A 21,641-nucleotide genomic window follows, 5' to 3' on the forward strand; every position below is an offset into this window, starting at 1 on the left:
GTTTTTATTGTGGAGGTTTTTAATCTTTTAACCTCAAGTATTTCATGAAATCAAAGGGTTATAGGTCAAGGTAAAAACTCTATAGGGCAGGTGTTTTCCCAAAGTCACTGTATGGCCACAAATCACATTATAGTGATGCCCTCTTGTCTGTGGGGAACACCTTCAAAGACCCCTGGTGGATACCTAAAGCTGTGAGTAATGCCGTAACCTGTATATATACTGTTTTTTCCTATAAGTACATACCTAGGGTAAAGTTTAATTTATAGATGAGGCACAGTAAGAGATGAACAGTAATTAATAAAAAATATGACAATTATAACCATGTACCAAAATAAAAATTATGTGAGTGTGATCTCAAAATGCTTTATACAAATTTAATGTCTTTTCCATCTTTGCTAGTCATTTTTCAAGCACTGTGGCTATAACTTTTGTACTTTGAGGTGCAACAAAAAAACTAGCACAAATTTCTTTTTCCTTCACAGTTTCACAGTGTTCCTACTATAGATAATAACCTCAGCATACAATTTTTTTTCCTTTACTAAGTGAGAAACTTTTACCTTTTCACTTAAAGAAAGTACTTTACAGCTTCTGTTTGGCATTTCTCAATTGCCAGCATCATGACTCCTGCGCTTTGGTTGTTGTTCAGTTGCTTAGTTGTATCTGACTCTTTGTGACCCCATGGATTGCATGCCAGGCTTCCCAGTCCTTCATCATTTCTCACAAGCTGTTCAAACTCATGTCCATTGAGTCGATGATGCCATCCAGCCGTTGCCCTCTGGGGCAGTTATTAAATAAGAGTCCCTTGAACTCCAGCGCTGTCACACTGTGATAGCTGATCTGATGACCAGCCGGCAGCAGAGTGACTAACAGGTGGGGTACGCTGCACACAGGTATGAGTCACGTCCAGGCGGGACAGTGCAGGATCGGGTACCGTGCAAGATCAGGTCGCGCTCTGCAGACGTGCACCATTGAAAACTTACGAATTGTTTTCCTGGGATTTTCCATTCGATGTTTCTGGACCACGGTTGACCCTGGGTGACCAAAAGCGTGGAATGCAAACTATGAATCGGGTGAGACTCCTGAGCTAGCTAGGTAATATTCTGAGTGGGGCAAATGAAAGCTGGATCATTAACTTCCAGTTTATAGTTTGCGGTGGAGTGTGGTTAGGCTTATTGATAATTGGTGAAGAATAAATGTTGCTGTTCAGTCGCTAAGTCGTGTCTGGCTCTTTGTGACCCCATGGTCTGCAGCACATCAGGCTTCCCTGTCCTCCACTGCCCCCCAGAGTTTGTTCAAGTTCATGTCCATTGAGTCAGTGATGCTATCTAACCGTCTTTTCCTGTGCCACCACCCTTTTCTTGCCTTCAGTCTTTTCCAGCATCAAGATTTTTTCCAATGAGTTGGCTCTTCAAATCACATGGCCACAGTATTGGAGCTTCAGCCTCAATCCTTCTAGTGAATATTCAGGGTTCGTTTCCCTTAAGATTGATTGGTTTGATCTCCTTGCAGTCCCAGGGACTCTGAAGAGTCTTTCTTCTTCAGCACCATAATTTGAAAACATCAGTTCTGTGTCACTCAGCCTTCTTTATGGTGTAATTCTCATATCCGTACATGACTACTGGAAAAACCATATCTTTGACTCTATGAACCTTTGTGGGCAAAGTGATGTCTCTGGTTTTTAATATGCTGCCTAGGTTTGTCATAGCTTTCGTTCCAAGGAGCAAGTGTCTGTTTGTACCAAGTGTTTAATAATAATTACCAATACACATAAAGCAGCCTTAATTCAGTTACATGGAGTAGTTTGTTTTTTATTAATGTCGTTGTTACCTGCCTGTAATTACAAGATTGAGGGGGAGCTTTAATCCTTTTTTACTATTCATGTAATGTTTGGTGTGGATGAAATAACACTTTGAAGTAAGTCATTTTCTGAGACTTTGCGTTTTGGTCTACATTATTTTATTAACTGAGATTTGATAATAGCTTCTGAAAACAACTTCCAAAAGAAAAAAGTGTAATATTGTGGTTATTTTCCTAGGATGTTAGAGCTCTAAAGATACAGAGACGAAATCCCACAGAAGTAAAATTGGGAGTACAGATGGTTGGCTGGTGGCAGAGTGAGGGCTGTGACTCTGGTCTCCTCTCTAAGCTATGTTCTCCTTGGCACTAGTGTAGAACTCGGTGGGATACTCTTCAGTTTATACCTGAACAGAGGAGTTTTAAAAGAAAAATTGAATCGGTAAAAGTGTTAATTTTATGTACACTATAGACTTTGGAGTCAACATTAAAAAAAAAAATATGCATTTGTCCAGCTGTGCCAAGTGGTAATTGTGGCATGTGGGATCTTTCAGTTGTGTCATATGAACTTTTAGTTGTAGCATGTGGGATCTAGTTTCCTGACCAGGGATCAAACCTGGACTCCCAGCATTGGGAGCGCAGAGTCTTAGCCACTGGACTACCAAGGAAGCCCAGTCAATATTTTATTGTTTTGTTTTTAACGCATATTTGTAAAGCAACCATTGAACTATGCTTTTTAAAACGTTGAATTAATGTATATATTTCAGGAAAATTAAGGGTTTTCTTTGTATTTTAGATAGTTTAACCTATTAGCTTTAATCCATTTAAAATCCTTCCTGTTAGCCAGGTCTTCTAGTTTGTATCATATATTCAGACTTGTCTTTGAGAACTAGCTTAAGTGAAATTCCGTGGTCTCCTTCCTGAAGTGTTCAGACCTTAACATCTGTGCCTGGTGTAGGCCTTGGCCTTCAGGCTTTGGAAGCGGTGCCCATCTGTTCACACCTACCGCCTGTCTGTTTCTGTGCAAACTGGGATCTGTCCTGAGCTCTGAGCACCACTCAGGCCTTCAGTCCGGCTCCTCCACAGCCATCTTTGCTAAAATATGTGCCTTCGCAGTCTGCAGTGTTCTATACTGGAGGCCTGAGTGCAGGCAGCTGGGCCCTCCTCCACCGAGGACCAGGCTGTGACTTGGACCCAGAGCCCTGGCTCTTCCCCCCATTTGTTCTTTGGAGCACCTGCCTTGCTGCTTGGGAAACTGAGGCCTGGAGACAGGTACCTTATACCACACAATGGGAGAAGAGCAGAAAATGGAGTTTGCCTGACTTCTGCTTCCAAATCCACTGCAAATAGTTCTCAAAGCATGGGTGTCTTGCATAAAGGTGTCTTAGGTCTAGTAACCTGGTAGATTTGAGAGCTGTAAACACAGCATAGCTAAGCATCAGAAATGCTTGCTTTAACTAGAAAGTTTTAATGGCAGTTTTATAGTGATGATTGTTGAGATCGTGGTAGCCCACAGGACAAGACTGAGAAAAGGTTGTTTACCTTGTTGAGCAGTAATTCAGGATTATTGGAGCTGATTCTGGTTCTCCTAGTTGCTTGGAACTTTTATTGTGATGCTACTTACTTTGTCGTCTGTTAGAGTATGATCCTAAGTGGGCTAGGGCTTGTGATCCTGTTGGAATATCACATTGAAGGATTATCCAAAGTAGTATATCCTTTTAAACTCATAACTGTGAAATGTAATTTTTTTTTTCAAACATGGCATCACTTTTTTTTTTTTTAATTTTATTTTATTAGTTGGAGGCTAATTACTTCACAACATTTCAGTGGGTTTTGTCATACATTGACATGAATCAGCCATAGAGTTACACGTATTCCCCATCCCGATCCCCCCTCCCACCTCCCTCTCCACCCGACTCCTCTGGTTCCTCCCAGTGCACCAGGCCCGAGCACTCGTCTCATGCATCTCACCTGGGCTAGTGATCTGTTTCACCATAGATAATATATATGCTGTTCTTTTGAAACATCCCACCCTCACCTTCTCCCACAGAGTTCAAAAGTCTGTTCTGTACTTCTGTGTCTCTTTTTCTGTTTTGCATATAGGGTTATCGTTACCATCTTTCTAAATTCCATATATATGTGTTAGTATACTGTAATGTTCTTTATCTTTCTGGCTTACTTCACTCTGTATAATGGGCTCCAGTTTCATCCATTTCATTAGAACTGATTCAAATGGATTCTTTTTAACAGCTGAGTAATATTCCATGGTGTATATATACCACAGCTTCCTTATCCATTCATCTGCTGATGGGCATCTAGGTTGCTTCCATGTCCTGGCTATTATAAACAGTGCTGCGATGAACATTGGGGTGGACGTGTCTCTTTCAGATCTGGTTTCCTCGGTGTGTATGCCCAGAAGTGGGATTCCTGGGTCATATGGCAGTTCTATTTCCAGTTTTTAAAGAAATCTCCACACTGTTTTCCATAGTGGCTGTACTAGTTTGCATTCCCACCAACAGTGTAAGAGGGTTCCCTTTTCTCCACACCCTCTCCAGCATTTATTGCTTGTAGACTTTTGGATGGCAGCCATCCTGACTGGCGTGTAATGGTACCTCATTGTGGTTTTGATTTGCATTTCTCTGATGATGAGTGATGTTGAGCATCTTTTCATGTGTTTGTTAGCCATCTGTATGTCTTCTTTGGAGAAATGTCTGTTTAGTTCTTTGACCCATTTTTTGATTGGGTCATTTATTTTTCTGAAATCAAACATGGTATCACTTTTTTAAGGAGAGCTCCCTGTTAGGGGGGTATTTGATGTATTTTAATATTAACCGATTTGCTGTCCTTTTGGTGAACATGAGAGAGTGTTCAGTTGTCACACCTTATCTCTGAGGCTGGTGGTTAGAGTATGCTTGGACTCTGTGACTGCTACTTTCTGAGTACAGTGTTGCATAGTTTCTCCCTGTCCTGTCTGGAAGTGGAACCTTCCATAAGCCAAAGTAAAGAAGCAATTACCTTAGGATGCATCTTGTTCAGAGAAGCACAGAATAGGTGGAGACACTGCTCACAGCCAGGTGTTGACTGGTTGCTGAGTTGCATGTCTCGGGGAAGGAGCTTGGAGGGGTTGCTCACTGCTCAGGTGAGCGCTGCTTCTATAGCTTTGCTGCAAAACAGACTCAGAAAACTGGTTTTGATTTTCGCAAAAGCAGAAATTCTCTTCAGATCTCTTGGTTAGCAAAAACAGGACTAATATAGGCCCTTTGTACACGTGAACTTTGGCAAAGTGGGAGACTTCTGTGTTTCATAGCTCCGTGGGGCCGGTGCCTGACTCAGTGCCACTTGTTTGAGCACGTGCCCTGTGCTGATGCGCCCTAAAGACACTCACGGGAGGTAAAACCACCCCTGCGGAGCAGAGTTCCTGCTGTTACGTCCTCCTCCCATGCCCTGCTGGGTGGTGCAGGTGGACTTGTGTGGGGAGAGACCTCAGGCTCCTGGGTCGGTGTTTCATGTTTCTGGTCTCCATCCACTTCTTCCAGTGCAAGGACTTGTGACTTTCAGCGCATTTTCAAAAGGATCTTTTACTTCTACTTTTAATACTAATAGTAGATCTTGTGTGTTTGCCATCTAGGAACTTCTGTGAGTTGTTATTTTGAGAATTAAATGCACTTTTTTACTCTATCACTTTGCATTTAACTCTTCTCTATGTTCGGACCCCAAGTGCATATTTACATGTATGCACACACAAACACACAAATATTCACACAGAAACATAGAGGAAAACAACAGAATGAGAAAGACGAGAAATCTCTTCAAGAAAATTGGAGATACCAATTTCATGCAAGGATGGGCACAATAAACGACAGAAACTGTAAGGACCTAAGAGAGGCAGAAGAGATTAAGAAGAGGTGGCAAGAATACAGGGAAAAACTATACAAAGAAAGATCTCAATGATCTGGATAACCACACTGGTGTAGTCACTCATCTGGAACCAGACATCCTGGAATGTGAAGTCAAGTGGGCCTTAGGAAGCATTACTATGAACAAAGCTAGCGGAGGTGATGGAATTCCAGCAGAGCTATTTAAAATCCTAAAAGATGATGCTGTTAAAGTGTTGCACTCAATATGTCAGCAAATTTGGAAAAATCAACCATGGCCACGGGATTGGAAAAGGTCAGTTTTCATTCCAGTCCCAAAGAAGGGCAATGCCAAAGAATATTCAGACTACCATACAGTTGTACTCATTTCACATGCTAGTATGGTTATGCTCAAAATCCTTCAAGCTAGGTTTAGAGAACTTCCAAATGTACAAACGGGTTTAGAAAAGGCAGAGTAACCAGAGATAAGTTGCCAACATCTGTTGGATCATAGAGAAAGCAAGGAAATTCCAGAAAAAACATCTACTTTTGCTTCATTGACTACAGTAAGGCCTTTGACTAGGTGGATCACAACAAACTCTGGAAAATTCTTAAAGAGATGGGATTACCAGACCACCTTACGTGTCTCCTGAGAAGCCTGTATGTGGGTCAAGAAGCAACAAGTAGAACTGGACATGGAACAATGGACTAGTTCAAAATTAGGGAAGGAGTACAACAAGGCTGAATATTGTCACCCTGATCATTTAACTTAACTTAAATGCATAGAACATCATGTGAAATGCCAGGCTGGATGAATCACCAGGTGGTATCCAGATTTCTGGGAGAAATATCAGCAACCTCAGATATGTAGATGATACCACTCTAATAGCAGAAAGTGAAGAGGAAATAAAGAGCCTCTTGATGAAGGTGAGAGTAGTGAGAAAACTGGCTTAAAATGCAACATACAAAAAACTAAGGTGATGACTTTATTTTTGGGGGCTCCAAAATCACTGCAGATGGTGACTACAGCCATGAAATTAAAAGATGCTTCCTCCTTGGAAGGAAAGTTATGACCAACCTAGACAGCATATTAAAAAGCAGAGACATTACTTTGTCAACAAAGGTCTATCTAGTCAAAGCTATGGTTTTCCCAGTAGTCATGAATGGATGTGAGAGTTGGACTATAAAGAAAGCTGAGCACAGAAGAACTGATGTTTTTGAATTGTGGTGTTGGAGAAGACTTTTGAGAGTCCCTTGGACTGCAAGAAGATCCAACCAGTCCATCCTAGAGGAGATAAGTCCTGGGTGTTCATTGGTAGGACTAATGTTGAAGCTGAAACTCTAGTACTTTGGCCACCTGATGCCAAGAGCTGACTGATTTGAAAAGACCCTGATGCTGGGAAAGATTGAGAGCAGGAGGAGAAGGGGATGACAGAGAAGGAGATGGTTGGATGGCATCACCAACTTAATGGACATGAGTTTGAATAAACTCTGGGAGTTGGTGATGGACAGGGAGGCCCGGCGTGCTGAGGTTCATGGGGTCACAAAAAGTCGCATCCTGGTTTGAGCAGCACAGGGTTGGAGGAGCTCCGAAGTGCATGCAGCACTTCAGAGTGCCGAGTTCTGAGCTGCTCACCCTACCCCCATCTTCCTCTTGTATTGAAAGAGTATTATGTTTTTTCAACTGAAAGACTGCAGTTATGCGATTATAAATTAGAAAGTACAATAGAATGTGGTAGACAGTCCTTGAAGAAATGCAAGATTCATTAGAAGGATGAGATGATTCGAGGCTTTTTCTCCTAGAAGAAGAGTTAAGAAATGCACAGTCTAGAGTTTATTTTTAAAGAGCACTTCTGGGTCTCTTGAAAGACTTGCGGTATTGATTCTGACTTTTGGTATAAGTGTATACTAGTACCAAATGCTGTATTTGGCCATCAGCATTTTTTTGTTTTCCAATGTAAATGAGAGAAAGTGAAGATTTTTGTGGAGAGTTTCAATAATCTCATGTTCAATGATCACATATTCAGATTGAAAGAACCAAAGCTTTGTAGTTAAAAAACCAAAACTACATATATGCAGTCCCCTAAGGTAAACATAAATTATAGAAGTTGGTTCTGCACATGGAAGGTCAGCAGTAGTGGTTTTTTCCTGCTCTGTGTAGAAGCATCAAGCTTTCCGTCAGCACAGTGAGTGTGTGGCTGAGACAGAGGTGTAGATGCTCGCCTGCAAGGGGCTTCGCAGCAGTGGAGCAGACTGGTGTGCGGAGGACTTGGGTGAAGTGAGGGCCTTGAGGCAGAAAAGGGTTAGGAGGGCTCTGCCCGGCAAACTACGGGCCAGACCCTACACACCTGGCCCCTGCGGGGGCCTTCACTGTCAACCTGGGAGGTGGTTCTTGGTGAAAACAAGTTGAGCAGCAGACAAATGGTGGTCAGAGTTCATTCTCAACAGGCTGAACTCAGGACCGTTAACCTTTCAGCTGTGAAATTGAACATCATTCTGGGTGTGTTTACCCCTTCCGTGTTAGGCTGAGTGGCGTTGACGTGCTGCCTTTTGTCCTGCGCAGAGTGTAGGCTTGGCCTCAGCAGTTCTGGTCATGTCCAGAAAGATGTCAGTTAATAAAGCTTGCACTTTCCATTTTCTTCTCCCTCTGGTGAAAAAATATGTGACTGTTTTAGGAGATACTTTTCTCTTGGTAAAGAAGCAACTCATGATAAAAGCAAGAAATTACACTTGGGGGACAGAAGGCTGTAACTCTAAGGATGTGTTCCTCCCTTTGTGCTCATGTTTACCAGAATTTGACCAAACAACCATTACAACCACATGCAGAGTAACAGAAGAATTTTTATTTTAAAAATATATATATTTATTTATTCGGCTGTGCCTGGTCTGTTAGTTGCAGCGTGTGGGATCTAGTGCCCTGACTAGGGATTGAACCCAGGACCCCTGCATTGGGAGCATGAAATCTTAGCCACTGGACCACCAGGGGAGTCCCGAGAAGAATTTTTAAGTCCACTCCATATTGTTTTGGTTGTTTCAAATAGTTTATTTAGAATTCCTTATTACCTAGTAAAATAATCTTTTCAAATAATTGACTATTCTGGGGTAAGATGTCATAAACCAACGTTAAGCCTTAAAGCTTGAAGGGACCTTTTAAATTTTTTTGTGTAGTATTATCTAGTTCTAAATTGAAAGCACTTTGTATAAAAAGTTTTTAGTGTAATTTTTAAGATATACATCTCATGTAGATGCTTTCCCACTCTTGGCTAAGAAATAAGTTTTTGCATGTTATGTTTGATTTTATGCCTTGCCTAGGAGCAGAACCAGGTCAAACTATGAATAAGAGTTACCTTTTCCTCCTACTTTCTTTTTTGATAGAAGCACAGGTATGTATGTATAAAAGGAAATTTTAAAAAATTCATACTTTATTGGCAACACCTGTTTAGACATACATATTTCCATACTGGCTGCCAGTTTAAAAGTGTAATTAAACAGCTACTACGGTGAGATTGGGTTGTTCTCTTTCATTCATCATTAAGACGACTCCGTGGACAAAACAGACCATCATAGAGACGGTGAGTCTTAAAAAATAAGGAGTTAGAGTAACACCTCTCCTGGAAGCTGCATCCATTGCTCTGTAGACATCACCACCATTCAGGCCTACAGACTCAGTTAAGTATACAATCTGGAAATGTGCTGTGGAAGGTACATAGCTGATCTGCCCCAAGATACTCACAGGTTATTCTGGCGTGAGACAGGAGTGTGCATTTTAGATATTATAGGGTGATGCAGAGTACTCTTGCCTGGAAAATCCCATGGACGGAGGAGCCTGGTAGGCTGCAGTCCATGGGGTCGCGAAGAGTCGGACACGACTGAGCGACTTCACTTTCACTTTTCACTTTCATGCATTGGAGAAGGAAATGGCAACCCACTCCACTGTTCTTGCCTGGAGAATCCCAGGGACGGTGGAGCCTGGAGGGCTGCCGTCTATGGGGTCGCACCAGATTGGACACGATTAGAGCGACTTTGCAAAAGCAGCAGCAGTAGGGTGATGCAGACAGCTGTGAGGTAAATAGAATAGCCCAACCAGGAACACAAAGCAAATGTGTGAGTAACTAATTGCCATTGTGGTGTTTTATTTTCTTGTTGTTTTTGTTTAATTAAGTCATATCCGACTCTTTGTGACCCCATAGACTGTAGCCCACCAGGCTCCTCTGTCCATGGGATTTCCCAGGCACGAATACTGGAGTGGGTTGCCAGGCCCTCAGGGATCTTCCTGAACCAGGGATCAAACCAGGGTCTCGTGCAACTCCTGCCTTGGCAGGCGGATTCTTTTATCACTGAGCCACCTGAGAAGCCCATAACACATGTTCTTCCAGTCCCAAAATGCTAGGGTTGTGCTTTAATGATTTTATTTAGCTTTTTTGACCATTTTTGTTTTTCCTAATGAGTTTTATCAGTTTCAAAGGTCTGCAAAGTAGACATGGAAAGTAATAGATTTTGACTTTTCTAATTGATTCTCAAAGGGGATTGATCACACACTATTTAATAAAGACAATCTCTGAAGTTATTAACAGTCCATGTTCCATGTTTAGGTAAAATTGTTTACTTACCTAATTGAATATTTGCTATTTTTTTTTTTTAAATAAAATGATCCCTGTCATGCTGGAGCCCTCAGAACACACGTCTGTGTGATAGCACCTTATCTCAGCCATCTTCTCTGCTCATACTCTGTTCCTTGACTCACTCCTCTTGATCACACACAGTTACTAGGCATCAGAAGAGACCTTAGCATTCTTAACTGCAAATACCGAAAAAGTATTTAGACAACAGGATAGTAAAACGTATGTATTAGAGTGTGAGTGACAGAGCAAATCTCTTTGGGGTAAATTGTAGCATATCATTGGTGGGATTTATTGTCCTGTTATGTCTTGTTCATGAGAAGAAGAAACACATGAATACCTTTGAGAAGCTCAGAGTGATTGTTGCTGTAAAGAGCAGAGAGGCTGTGGGTAATGAGGATGGGTTGAGAAGGGGACTCAAGGCTGCCTCCAGGAAGGAGGAAGCTAGTTCCCTTGGGTGTATACCTAGATGTGCAGTTGCTGAGTCATTATGGTTTAAACATTTTGAAGCTGTTCACCAAAGTGCCTGTGTGCTATTAAATTCCCACCAGCAATGTATGAAGAACTCACTTCTGCACACCCTTGTCAACACTTACTATTTGTCATTTTGATTATAGCCTTGCCAGTGAGTGGTATCTTGTGTTTTATTTGCATTTCTCTAGTGATTTACGATGGAGAAGGCAATGGCACCCCACTCTAGTACTCTTGCCTGGAAAATCCCGTGGACGGAAGAGCCTGGTAGGCTGCAGTCCACAGGGTCGCTAAGAGTCGGACATGACCGAGTGACTTCACTTTCACTTTTCATGCAGTGGAGAAGGAAATGGCAACCCACTCCAGTGTTCTTGCCTGGAGAGCCCGATGGGCTGCCATCTATGGAGTCGCACAGAGTCAGACATGACTAAAGGGACTTAGCAGCAGCAGCAGTGACTTACGATGTTAAGCATCTTCTCACCTGCTTATTGGCCATTTTTATATCTTCTTTGGAGAAATGTCAATTCAGATTCTTTGCCCATTTTTAACTTGTCTCTTACTTAGTGTTAGGAATTATTTATTCTATATAGTTATCTGTCCCTTATCAGATGTATAATTTGCAAATATTTTCTCCCATTCTGGATGGTATGCTTTGAAGCACAAAAGTTTTGATGAAGACCAGTATATTTTCTTCTTTTGTTGTTTGTGCTTTTGGTGTCCAGTCTAAGAAGCCGTTGACAAAAGTACATTTTCTTGAAGCCTTTCTCTGTTTTCTTCTGAGTTTTACAGTTTAGCTCTTACATGTGGGTGTCTTCATTTTGAGTTAATCTTTGCATAGAGAGTAAGTTAGGGGTCCAGCTCCATTCTCCTGCATGTGGATATTCAGTTGTCCAAGCATCATTTGTTGAAAAGAGTATTTTTCTGCATTGAGTGGTCTTGGTACCGTTTTGAAAATAATTGACCCTGAGTATAAGGGTTTATATCTGGATTTTCAGTTCTGTTCCATTGATCTGTTTTTTGGCCAGCACCACACTTTTGATTCCTGTAACTTTGGAGTGAGTTCTGAAATCAGGAAGGGTCCGTCTTCCAGCTTTGTTCTTTTCATGATTGTTTTGTGGGTCTCCTGTATTTCCATAGGAATTTTAGGATCAGTTCATCAGTTTCTGCAAAAAAGGCTAGTGGAATTTTGATGGATTGTATTGACTCTGTGGACCGATTGATTGTGGGTTGATCTATTGGCCACCGTGAGAGTGGCATGTCTTCCCAGCCGTGAACACCAGGCACTTGTCAGTTAGAACTAGTTGTGTCTTTTGTCAGTGGTTCTCAAACCTTGTGGGCTCAGGACCTCATTACACTTTTAAACATTGAAGGTCCCTGAAAGCTTTTGTTTACATGACTTGGTTCGTTCTTTGTTAAAAATTAAGACTTAGAAATTTTAAATATGTATTCTTCTTGAATAACAAACTCCTTACATGTAATATAAATAACATTGCCTGTGAAAAAATAGCACTCTTTTCCAAAACAAAAAGCGATTTAATGATGAGAGTGGCATTGTTACGTATTTTTGTGAATATCTTTAATGTGTGATTTAATTGAATCCTGGCTAGAATCTTGTCTGCTTCTGCGTTTGCTCTGTCAGTGACACACTAGTTTGGTGGACATGTAAGAGGGATATCTGGCTTCACACATACATGTGGCTGGGAAAGTGAGGAGTATGTTAATAGTCTTCTCATGTAACCTTGAACTTTGTTCCTATACCAGAAATCCACTGTGCTTTTGTGAGAAGAAAATAAGTGCATTCAGCATTGATCCTTTGAACCTCTTGGCCCCAGAAAGGGCTTCTGGGACCTCTCATGGAATCCAGACCACACTTTGAGACCCACTGTCTCAGAGAACAAGACTGATAATATAATTGCATGAGAAAATGTTGTGATAACTGAATGACAGCTTTATTACCTGTATTGAGGGGCAACTGGGTCAGTACCTGCTCTTTCTGTAGACTCTCCTCAACCCTAAAGGATTAGGTAGTTGTTTGATAAACGTGAAATCAGCCAGCCAGTGAGTTTTATTAGGTATGTCTGATTATATAAATAGTAAGTTATTAAAAAAAAGTTGAACCTACAGAAATGAAGCAAAGTGGAACATGATCCTTGAGTTTTAATCTTAACTACACATTATTAGTCATCTGGGGTCCGTCCTTCTAGTTTCCTTTTGTTTCATTTTTAAATATTCACAGTTATATGAATTTTAAAAATATAGTTGCAATTATACTGTCCACAGTTTTTTAATATCCTGCTTTTTTTACTTTATATAATCTTGGTGAATATTTTTAATACTTGTAATATATTGCTTTATTTTTTGCTTTTCTATAGTTCAGTGTTTATTTCCCCTTTTTTGAGTAAAGCTGCCATGAGTATTATTATAAAATGGTTTACATATTTTTGAATTGTTTCATTAGTGCATATTTTAAATAGACGTAAGTATGGGGAGTTTTGGGTGTGTGTTGATATTGTATCCTGGTTAGATGAGTCTTGTTAGCTTTTATTATGGAATTCAACCTTAAAAGGAGGAGGATATTGCTGCAGTCCTCCACATATGGTACCCATTACCTCAGTTTAGCTTCCATCAGCTTGCTGCGTTCTTGTATTTTTGTTTCTTCTCTTTCCTTACACTCACAAAAAAAATATTAGCGTATTCCAAAGCAATTTCCAGACATGTAATTTCATCTGTAGTCTTTTAGTTTGTATCTTTTAAAGATGAGACATTTAAAAATAGAAGCCGCAGCACCTTCATTGCACTCAACAAAATTATTAATCATTCTGTAATACCTTTGATCACCCAGGCAACATTCAATTTTTCCTGTCAAAAATATCATTTTAACTTACTTGCATCTGGGTCCAGATACATCTCTCATACATAAGGTTATTTTGGTTAAAGCTTTTCCATTTTGTAGCAATAAAAATCTCCCTTTTTTTTCATGTCTCAGGTTTGCTGTAGAAATGGGGCACCTGTCTATAGTATGCCCCACATTTTGGGTTTAGCTTGTGACATTCGTTGGTGTTGTTTAACACATAGTCTTCCCAGAGTTTCTTTTAAATTGGGAGTGGAGTCTGGAAATTTGATTAAACACAGGTACTGTTTTGTCAAGAATATTTGATCGACCTGATGCTCTTTATCCCGTTAAGAGTGTAATACCCACTTGTTGCACGTTAGTCATCTGGTTGAAAAGTGGCTTCAGTCCCTCTGAGCTCCCCGTCAGCTCTTTCCCTCCTTTCTAGCAGACATCAGTGATCATTTCATTAGCTATAGCAACGTTGTGATTTCCAGATTCTGTCATTCACCCAGATTTTAGTTGTGACTCCGGCGTAGTGAACAACATGCCCTGGTCTTTAGTTGTGGCTGATGGCTTGTTTCCCCGGAACAATCTTCAGAAAAAGGAGTTGGTGTCTTAACAGCCTTCACTGGTCACTCGTGTAGTGGTGGCCTGTAACCACTGTGGACTTTGGTATGTTTGTTTCCATTCATTCTTTGTGCCCCTCGCGTTCTCTGTCTTTGGCCATCAGGATCCCCTCTCTTTCCTGTTGCTTCTGTGACGGGACCACAGGAGTCTTAGAGAGCTTCCTTGCCATCGCGATACGGTGTCCCAGGTTCATCTCAAATTGAGCAACATTTTCACACAAATGTGGCTGACTGAGGAGCTGTCACAGGTTGGAGGAGACTGGAGAGAAGTGACAGCTCAGTGCAGTGTGGGATCCCAGAGTAGGACCTGGCCTAGGAGAGGGATGTTAGTAGAACAAATAGTGAAAGCCGAAGAAAATCTATACAGCTGAACTTGAACCCCACAGGGACTAGAGGTGCTGACCCCCAGCAGTCGGAGAGCCACTTGTGACTTGACACACAGCGCTCTCTGCCCAGGGTTCTGTACCTGGGTATCCCTGGTTCTGCATTTTGTATTCAGCCAACCACAGGTCATGTCCATTTTATTGAAAAGAAAAACATTTGCATATAGGTGGACCCACATGCACCTCAAAAACCCCCATTGTTCAAGGGCCAAGTGTAATTTTAAAAGTTACATTTACACTAAATATAAAATGATTCTGTGGATTTTACCTAGCTTGTTTGATTTTATGTTTATGTTTCCTTTTATGTTGGAAGTTTGAGTACTTAATGTAATTCTTATTTTTCTTATATTACAGTTTGTGTATGTGTGTGTATAATACCTAAAATGGCTTCAAAATAATACCAACATTTGCCCCAAAGAACAAGCCTCCTGAGTGCATTTTAAGACTTTCTTGTGAGTTTTCAGGATTTCGTATGCGAATACTGCCTTAGTATTACTTAGAATAACTCTTCTTTGGGTATTTATGTCACCAACTTGATATACAGTGAGGTTTGATATTGATTTATATTTTTTTAAGGATTGTCTTGAGTGTCCAAGAAGACCTAAATAAATTTTTACTTATAAAACAAGCATTTTGGGTATGTGTGAAAAGAATTGTTTGGGAACAGAATTAAGAGAACTGTACGCTCCCAAGTAATTGATAAAGTTAGTAAAACTTTCTGAGGTGGAGCTTTGACAGATGGAATTAACAGTCTGCCAGCCTAGGGGGACGGCCCTCTGATTTCATGTCTCTTTGTTTTTTCATGTAAATAGAAAATGAAATCAGATCAGGAAGATGACCCCTTTTGTTCGGCTCATTAAGTTTTTGTGAAAGTTGCCTCTGAACACCATTAGATTGTCCTGTTACCAGGTTTTATGCCAAGAAATGGTTTGCTTTGACAGTAGATCTCTTCCCCCTTTGCCTGTTTCTCTTCACAACCTTGAGACCTGCTTTATGCCAAGAAGCAATAGGTTATATAGCTGTAAGTCTTAAAATAGTTTTGGTTTCTTAAGCAAGGAATGAAAAAGTTATTTTGTGTTTTATTGGAATTGTCACTATTCTTTAAGTCTTATTTTAGATGGAGATATTTGATAGTAAAGTCTAATATCATTGCTTTGTATCTATGCAGTTTACTCAGTATAACACCAGTTGGCAATTTTAGCAATTGTTGAGTTTTTAAAAAAAAATGCGTGTGTCGTGTTGGTAATTTATAGAGACAGGGTGTATGACTTGAAGATTGCTTGTTCATATGGGATGCCCAGGTCAGAGCAGAATGACTGTTGTACTAAGCTGCTGCCATGGCTGCCTTTTCAACCTTGGCTTATACACTATTGCAGAAATACAGAAGTAGACAGGATCATATCATGACCCCTCCTTTTCCTCTCCCGGGAAGAGCACCTGTGAGTCCCCATGTCTCTGCCCCACATCACGTTATCTCCCCTGGAAGTGTCTCATTATGCACCCCTAAAAGCTAGGATCTCATTTTATTTATTATCATTATTAAACATAACAGATAAAGCGATATAAACAAAGCCATAGTTGGGCCAGTATGTGTATCTTGTCCCCATTTGTATTGAAGCCAGGCTCCTGGTCCAGCTTCGCAGAACCTCTAGGCCTTCCTGTGTGCTAGTGTTTGCTGCAAGGTTGCAGTAAGATCACATCCTGGGTTTGTTGTGCAGGACTGCTTCCTATCTGTGGTGTGCTGTTTCAATCACAAGGGGCATAATTTCTGACTGACAAAAAAATATAGGTAGTATATATAATAAAGGACTCTTGTAGTTGATTTTTTTCTCTTGGCTGTCCTGTATCTTGTTTTCAATGAGACATTTTTTTTTTCCTTTGAGAATCTTAATACTCAAGTTAATAGTGTAAAAAAGCATCTGCACCTCCCTGCTATGACTGTCAGTGCAGGTACCAGGCAACATCATAATTTTCTGGATTTTACAATTTAACACATTGCAGGTGATTATGGTTTAACATATTTGTCATTCATTCTGCATTGTGGAAAACATGGATCTCTGAAACTGTTTTGTTTCAGGCCTTTCTTCTCTGTTAGTAGTTTACATTTCCAAGTCTGTCTTACAGCTATCAGTGATTCTGTGCTTCTGTGGTTGATGATACATTTGACAGTAGGACTAGGTCACCTTTGATCATCAGATTATTTCATTATAAAGGGTTTTGAGAATTTATCATAAGCAGGTTATTGAAAATAGAAAGTGCCTTCATAGAAACTTAAAAACCTATGTGGTTTACCTAGTGACAAAAATAGCTTTAAAATTTATCTGCCACTTGGATGCTGTGTGTTTTTAGAAGAGCTTGAAAAATTTGGGTTAAATCGACTTCTTTATCTTGTGAGGAGTGGTAGCTTACAGTGAAGAGAGGAAACGCTTAAGTCACACCTGGATATTTGAGAACCATGATTCTGGCACTTGTAATACAAAATCATGATAACTGGTATACTTTCTAAGCCAGTGTTACTTCATGATCCATTTGGGAAAATTACATGAAGTTCAGTGTCCAGCTGTTGAGCCAAGCAAAAGCTTTATGCAGGCTGCTTGGCATGCTTTTGCCCTGTGTTCAGATTGCTTTGGGTTTCTTTGCTTCAAGACTGTGAAGGGATTCCTTTAAAACAAACTTGTTTCCTGGAAGAAAATTAAATGGGCTGGTCAAAAACTATATATGCGTAAATTTGGGATTCATCAGTCCCAAATTGGAGTTCTATTAATTTGGTAATTTTCTGTTCTTAAAAAATGAATTTCTTTTATTTTTTCCAAAACTTTAAACTTTTTATTTTGTATTGGGGTATAGCTGATTAACAATGTTGTGTAGTTTCAGCTGAACAGCAAAGGAACTCAGCCATATGTATACTTATATCCATTTCCCCCAAACCTTTGTTCCATCCTAGTTGGCACTTAACATTGAGCAGAATTCCACATGCTACACAGTAGGTGCTTGTTGGTTATCCATTTTAAATGAAGCAGTGCATACATGTCCATCCCAAAGTCCCTAACTAGCCATTCTGCTCCTAGCAGTTATAAGTTAGTTTTTTGTGAGTCTCTTTGTGTTTTGAAGCAAATTCTTTTGTATCATTTCTTTTTAGATTCCACATACAGGGGATATATATTTCTCCTCTATCTGTCTTCACTCAGTGTGATACTGTCTCAGTCCCTGCATGTTGCTGCAAATAGCATTATTTCATTCTTTTTAATTGTTGTTCAGTCGCTCAGTCATGTCCAGCTCTTTGCGACCCCATGGACTGCAGCATGCCAGGTTTCCCTGTCTTTCACCATCTCCCGGAGTTTGCGCACATTCATGTCGATTGAGTTGGTCATGCCTTGCAACCATCTCATCTTTTGTCGTCCCTTTCTCCTGCCTTCAGTCTTTCCCAGCTTCAGGATATTTTCCAGTAAGTTGGCTCTTTGCGTCAGGTGTCCAAAGTGTTAGAGTTTCAGCTTCATCATCAGTCCTTTCAGTGAATATTCAGGGTTGATTTCCTTTAGGATTGACTGGTTTGATCTCCTTGCTGTCCAAGGGATTCTCAAAAGTCTTCTCCACTACCACGGTTCGAAGACATCAGTTCTTTGATGCCCAACCTTTTTATTGTCCATCTCTCTTATCCATGCATGACTACTAGAAAAATCATAGCCTTGACTCTGCAGACCTTTATAGGCAAAGTAATGTCTCTGCTTTTTAATACGCTGTCTAGATTTGTCATTGCTTTTTTCCAAGGAGCAAGCATCTTTTAATTTCATGGCTGCAGTCACCATCTGCAGTGATTTTGGAGCCTAAGAAAATAAAGTCTGTCATTGTTTCCATTGTTAATTGCTGAGTAATATTCCGTCGTATATTACTCAGTCATTAAAAGAATGAAATAATGCCATTTGCAGCAACATAAAGGGACCTAGAGAGTGTCACATGGAGTGAATTAGGCGCTAGTGATTAAGAACCCACCTGCCAATGCAGGAGATGTAAGATGCCTGGGTCGGGAAGATCCCCTAAAGCAGGGCCTGGCAATGCACTCCAGTATACTTGCCTGGAGAATCCCATAAACAGAGGAGCCTGGCGGGCTACAGTCCATAGGGTCACAAAGAGTCCATCTTAACTGAAGCTCCTTAGCATGGACACACACACACTCCATTGTATGCATGCACCACATCTTCATCCATTCCCCTGTCGATGGGCATTTAGGTTGTTTCTGTGTCTTGGCCACTGTAAACAGGGCTGTAAAGAACATTGGGATGCATATAACCTTTCGAATCATGTTTTTCTCCAGATACATGCCCAAGAGTGGGATTACAGGGTCATATGGTAGCTCTATTCTTAGTTTTTTAAGGAACTTCCATACTGTTCTCTATACTGGCTGTACCAATTAACATTCCCACCAGCAGTGTAGGAGTGTTCCTCTCTCTCTACACCCTCTGCAGCATTTGTTGGTGGTGGTTTTTTGGTATTTAACCATTCTGACCCGTGTGGGGTGATATCTCATTGTAGTTTTGATTTGCATTTATCTAATAACTAGCCATGTTGACATCTTTCCTTGTGCCTGTTGTTTATCTGTTTATCTTTGGAGAAATGTCTTTTCAGGTCTTTTGCCCATTTTTTGAGTGAATTGTTTATTTTGATGCTGTTAGGTGTCTTAAGATGTTTGTAAATTTTGGAGACTAATCCCTATTGGTTGCATTGTTTGCAAATATTTTCTTAGTCTGTGGGTTGTCTTTTGTTATATTGTTTCCTTTACTGAGCAAAAGCTTTTAAGTCAGTTCTATTTGTTTCTTTTTGTTTTTATTTACATTATTGTGGGAGATGGATCAAGAAAGATGTTGCTGTGATTTATGTCAGAGTGTTCTGCCTATGTTTTCTTCTAGGTGTGTTACAGAGTTCTATATATACATAAATTTGGGATTCATCAGTTCCAAATTGGAGTTCTAGTACTTTGATAATTTTCTGTTTTTAAAAAATGAATTTCTGGACATGAGTGGATTTGTATATGTTAGCATTTGGTTTCTAAATCTTAGGATGTTAGTTACCAAATTAATATGAAGAAGAAACTTTTTTTTTTTAATATAATTTCTTGGGTGTGAAAGGTGGACATTATGGGCAAATTTCTTTAAACTACTTAGACTGCAGAGGGATAAACATATGACCTGGAAAACTTGAGGATTTTAAAACTGCTTAATAGTTTCATTTTAGAGTTAAATGCCCTCTGCACTTGAAGTTACCAATTTACTGTCTGTTGTTTTACAGGATTCTCCGGCTAACATTGAACTTCTCCCAGTGGAGCCACAAAGTAAACAGCTCATGACTTCTGATCAGGACGCTAAGGTCGTGGCTGAACCGCAGGGCCAACGAGTCCAAGAAGGGAAAGACAGCACGCATCTGGTGAGTCGGTGTCCAGGCCAGCACTGGCCCGTGCACCCTCTTCTCTTGTGATAACAGGCTCTGCACTCTACTCAGAACACTTATGCTTAAATATAGGGGTAAATTCTGAGTATACTTAGGGCTTGCTTAGTAGAGGAAGTTTCAAATTTCTAAGTGATAGAGAAAACACGGGCATTATAGTTCTTAAGACTCAAAGCTTTGAACTTAAAATCACTAAGATAAAGGCAGTGATTTATAAATATTTTAATAACATGATAGCCATTGTAGTGGTATTTATTTAAAGAGTTAATTAGAAATTATAATACAGATTTTAAAATTTCAAGGCTCCTACATCATTTTGAATAGCTCATTAAATTTCTTTGTCATATAAGTCTGCTTTTCTCAGTGGGTTTTGTTTTGCTAAATTACCAAGGTTTGAAAATGTGTTTCTTTGCATTGTAGTGATGGTGTGTCTGGTGTTTTCAATTTTACAGATGAATGGTCCCATATCTCAGACAACTTCTCAGACAAGTTCCATTCCAGCTTTGAGTCAGGTAATTCAGTTCAGAGATTAATCATAGCTAAAGCTCACAGACAGTGCATTATAGTAAATATTAATTGTAAAGAAATTAGAAAATGTGAATGTTCCCCAAAAAGAATGGGGTAGGACCCACTTGGGAACAGTATATGTCAGTACTGTATATTCTTTTCTGGTGTGTGCATGTAGCTCTACAGACAGCTGAGTGCCACATGTATTGATTTCATCTCTTCATCACAGTGTTAATGGTTCACTGATCATGTAGTGTGTATGTGATTAACTTTACATTTTAACAGCCTGTATTCCTTAAAGCACAGAAGTCATATTAAGTTTTTACTAAGAACACTGGTTTCACTGTTTGCATTTTCATATATCAGATGCATTTGGAGTCAGGCACGTTTAGGTTGGCAGTCTTCTAAGTGATCTCATAAATCCTACAGAATTTTAAAATTAAGTCTTTTTTAAAGTAAATGCAAATTTTTTTAAGTAATATTACAAAATTTATAGCAGCCGCATCTACACCCCAACTTATAAGCAGCTCATGTAGAAGTTAAAGGTGGGGATTGGATTGTTGATATATTTTTAATAAGGCAGAATTTTAAAAAATGAAGGGTGTCCTCCAAACTACTATATTTTATCATTATTCTATTATGTATATAAGGTTTTTGCGTATTGTATTTTACACTGATTTTAAGTGAATTTGATAATACTTTAAGTCATTTGAAAGTCAGATTTGAAAGAGTTAACATTATACAGAAATCACTGACAGATTTAAAAAACTGTTTTAGATCAAATCTCCCACCTCCTCTTGGTTGATTCATGGTCTGATATACTATTCACATGTCTTTAAAACCCATGTTAGGGCATAAAACTAGATATTTGGATTCTGTGGGTGGGTTTTGGTTTGGGGTTTGCTTATTTTTTAAAATTATGTTGTGGGAAACAATTGAGATAAGACCTGCCTAGAAAAGAAGTGTTAACACTTGAGCCAGCATTCAATATTCATTTTTTTGGAGAAATGATTTGCAACTAGTGCTGCCTGCACATGATTTCTTTGTCATTGTAAACAGTTAATGTTTTTTCATCGAGTATTACATGGCTGGTTCTTGATCCAGCTCTGCTACTC

General features: G+C 39.8%; 1 protein-coding gene across 2 annotated transcripts in view; it reads left to right on the plus strand.

Annotated features, from left to right (window-relative positions):
• Window positions 1-21,641, plus strand: part of LARP4B (La ribonucleoprotein 4B) — an 80,641-nt gene that overhangs the window by 7,441 nt on the left and 51,559 nt on the right. For both annotated transcript variants that reach the window (XM_065921413.1, XM_065921415.1), the window contains exons 2-3: window positions 19,864-19,998; window positions 20,472-20,531. In XM_065921413.1, the coding sequence (XP_065777485.1) occupies window positions 19,918-19,998; window positions 20,472-20,531 (141 nt within the window). In that variant the 5' untranslated portion in view covers window positions 19,864-19,917. The remainder of the gene's footprint in view (window positions 1-19,863; window positions 19,999-20,471; window positions 20,532-21,641) is intronic.

Source organism: Muntiacus reevesi, chromosome 2, assembly GCF_963930625.1.
Source record: "Muntiacus reevesi chromosome 2, mMunRee1.1, whole genome shotgun sequence".
Taxonomy (NCBI): Eukaryota; Metazoa; Chordata; class Mammalia; order Artiodactyla; family Cervidae; genus Muntiacus; species Muntiacus reevesi.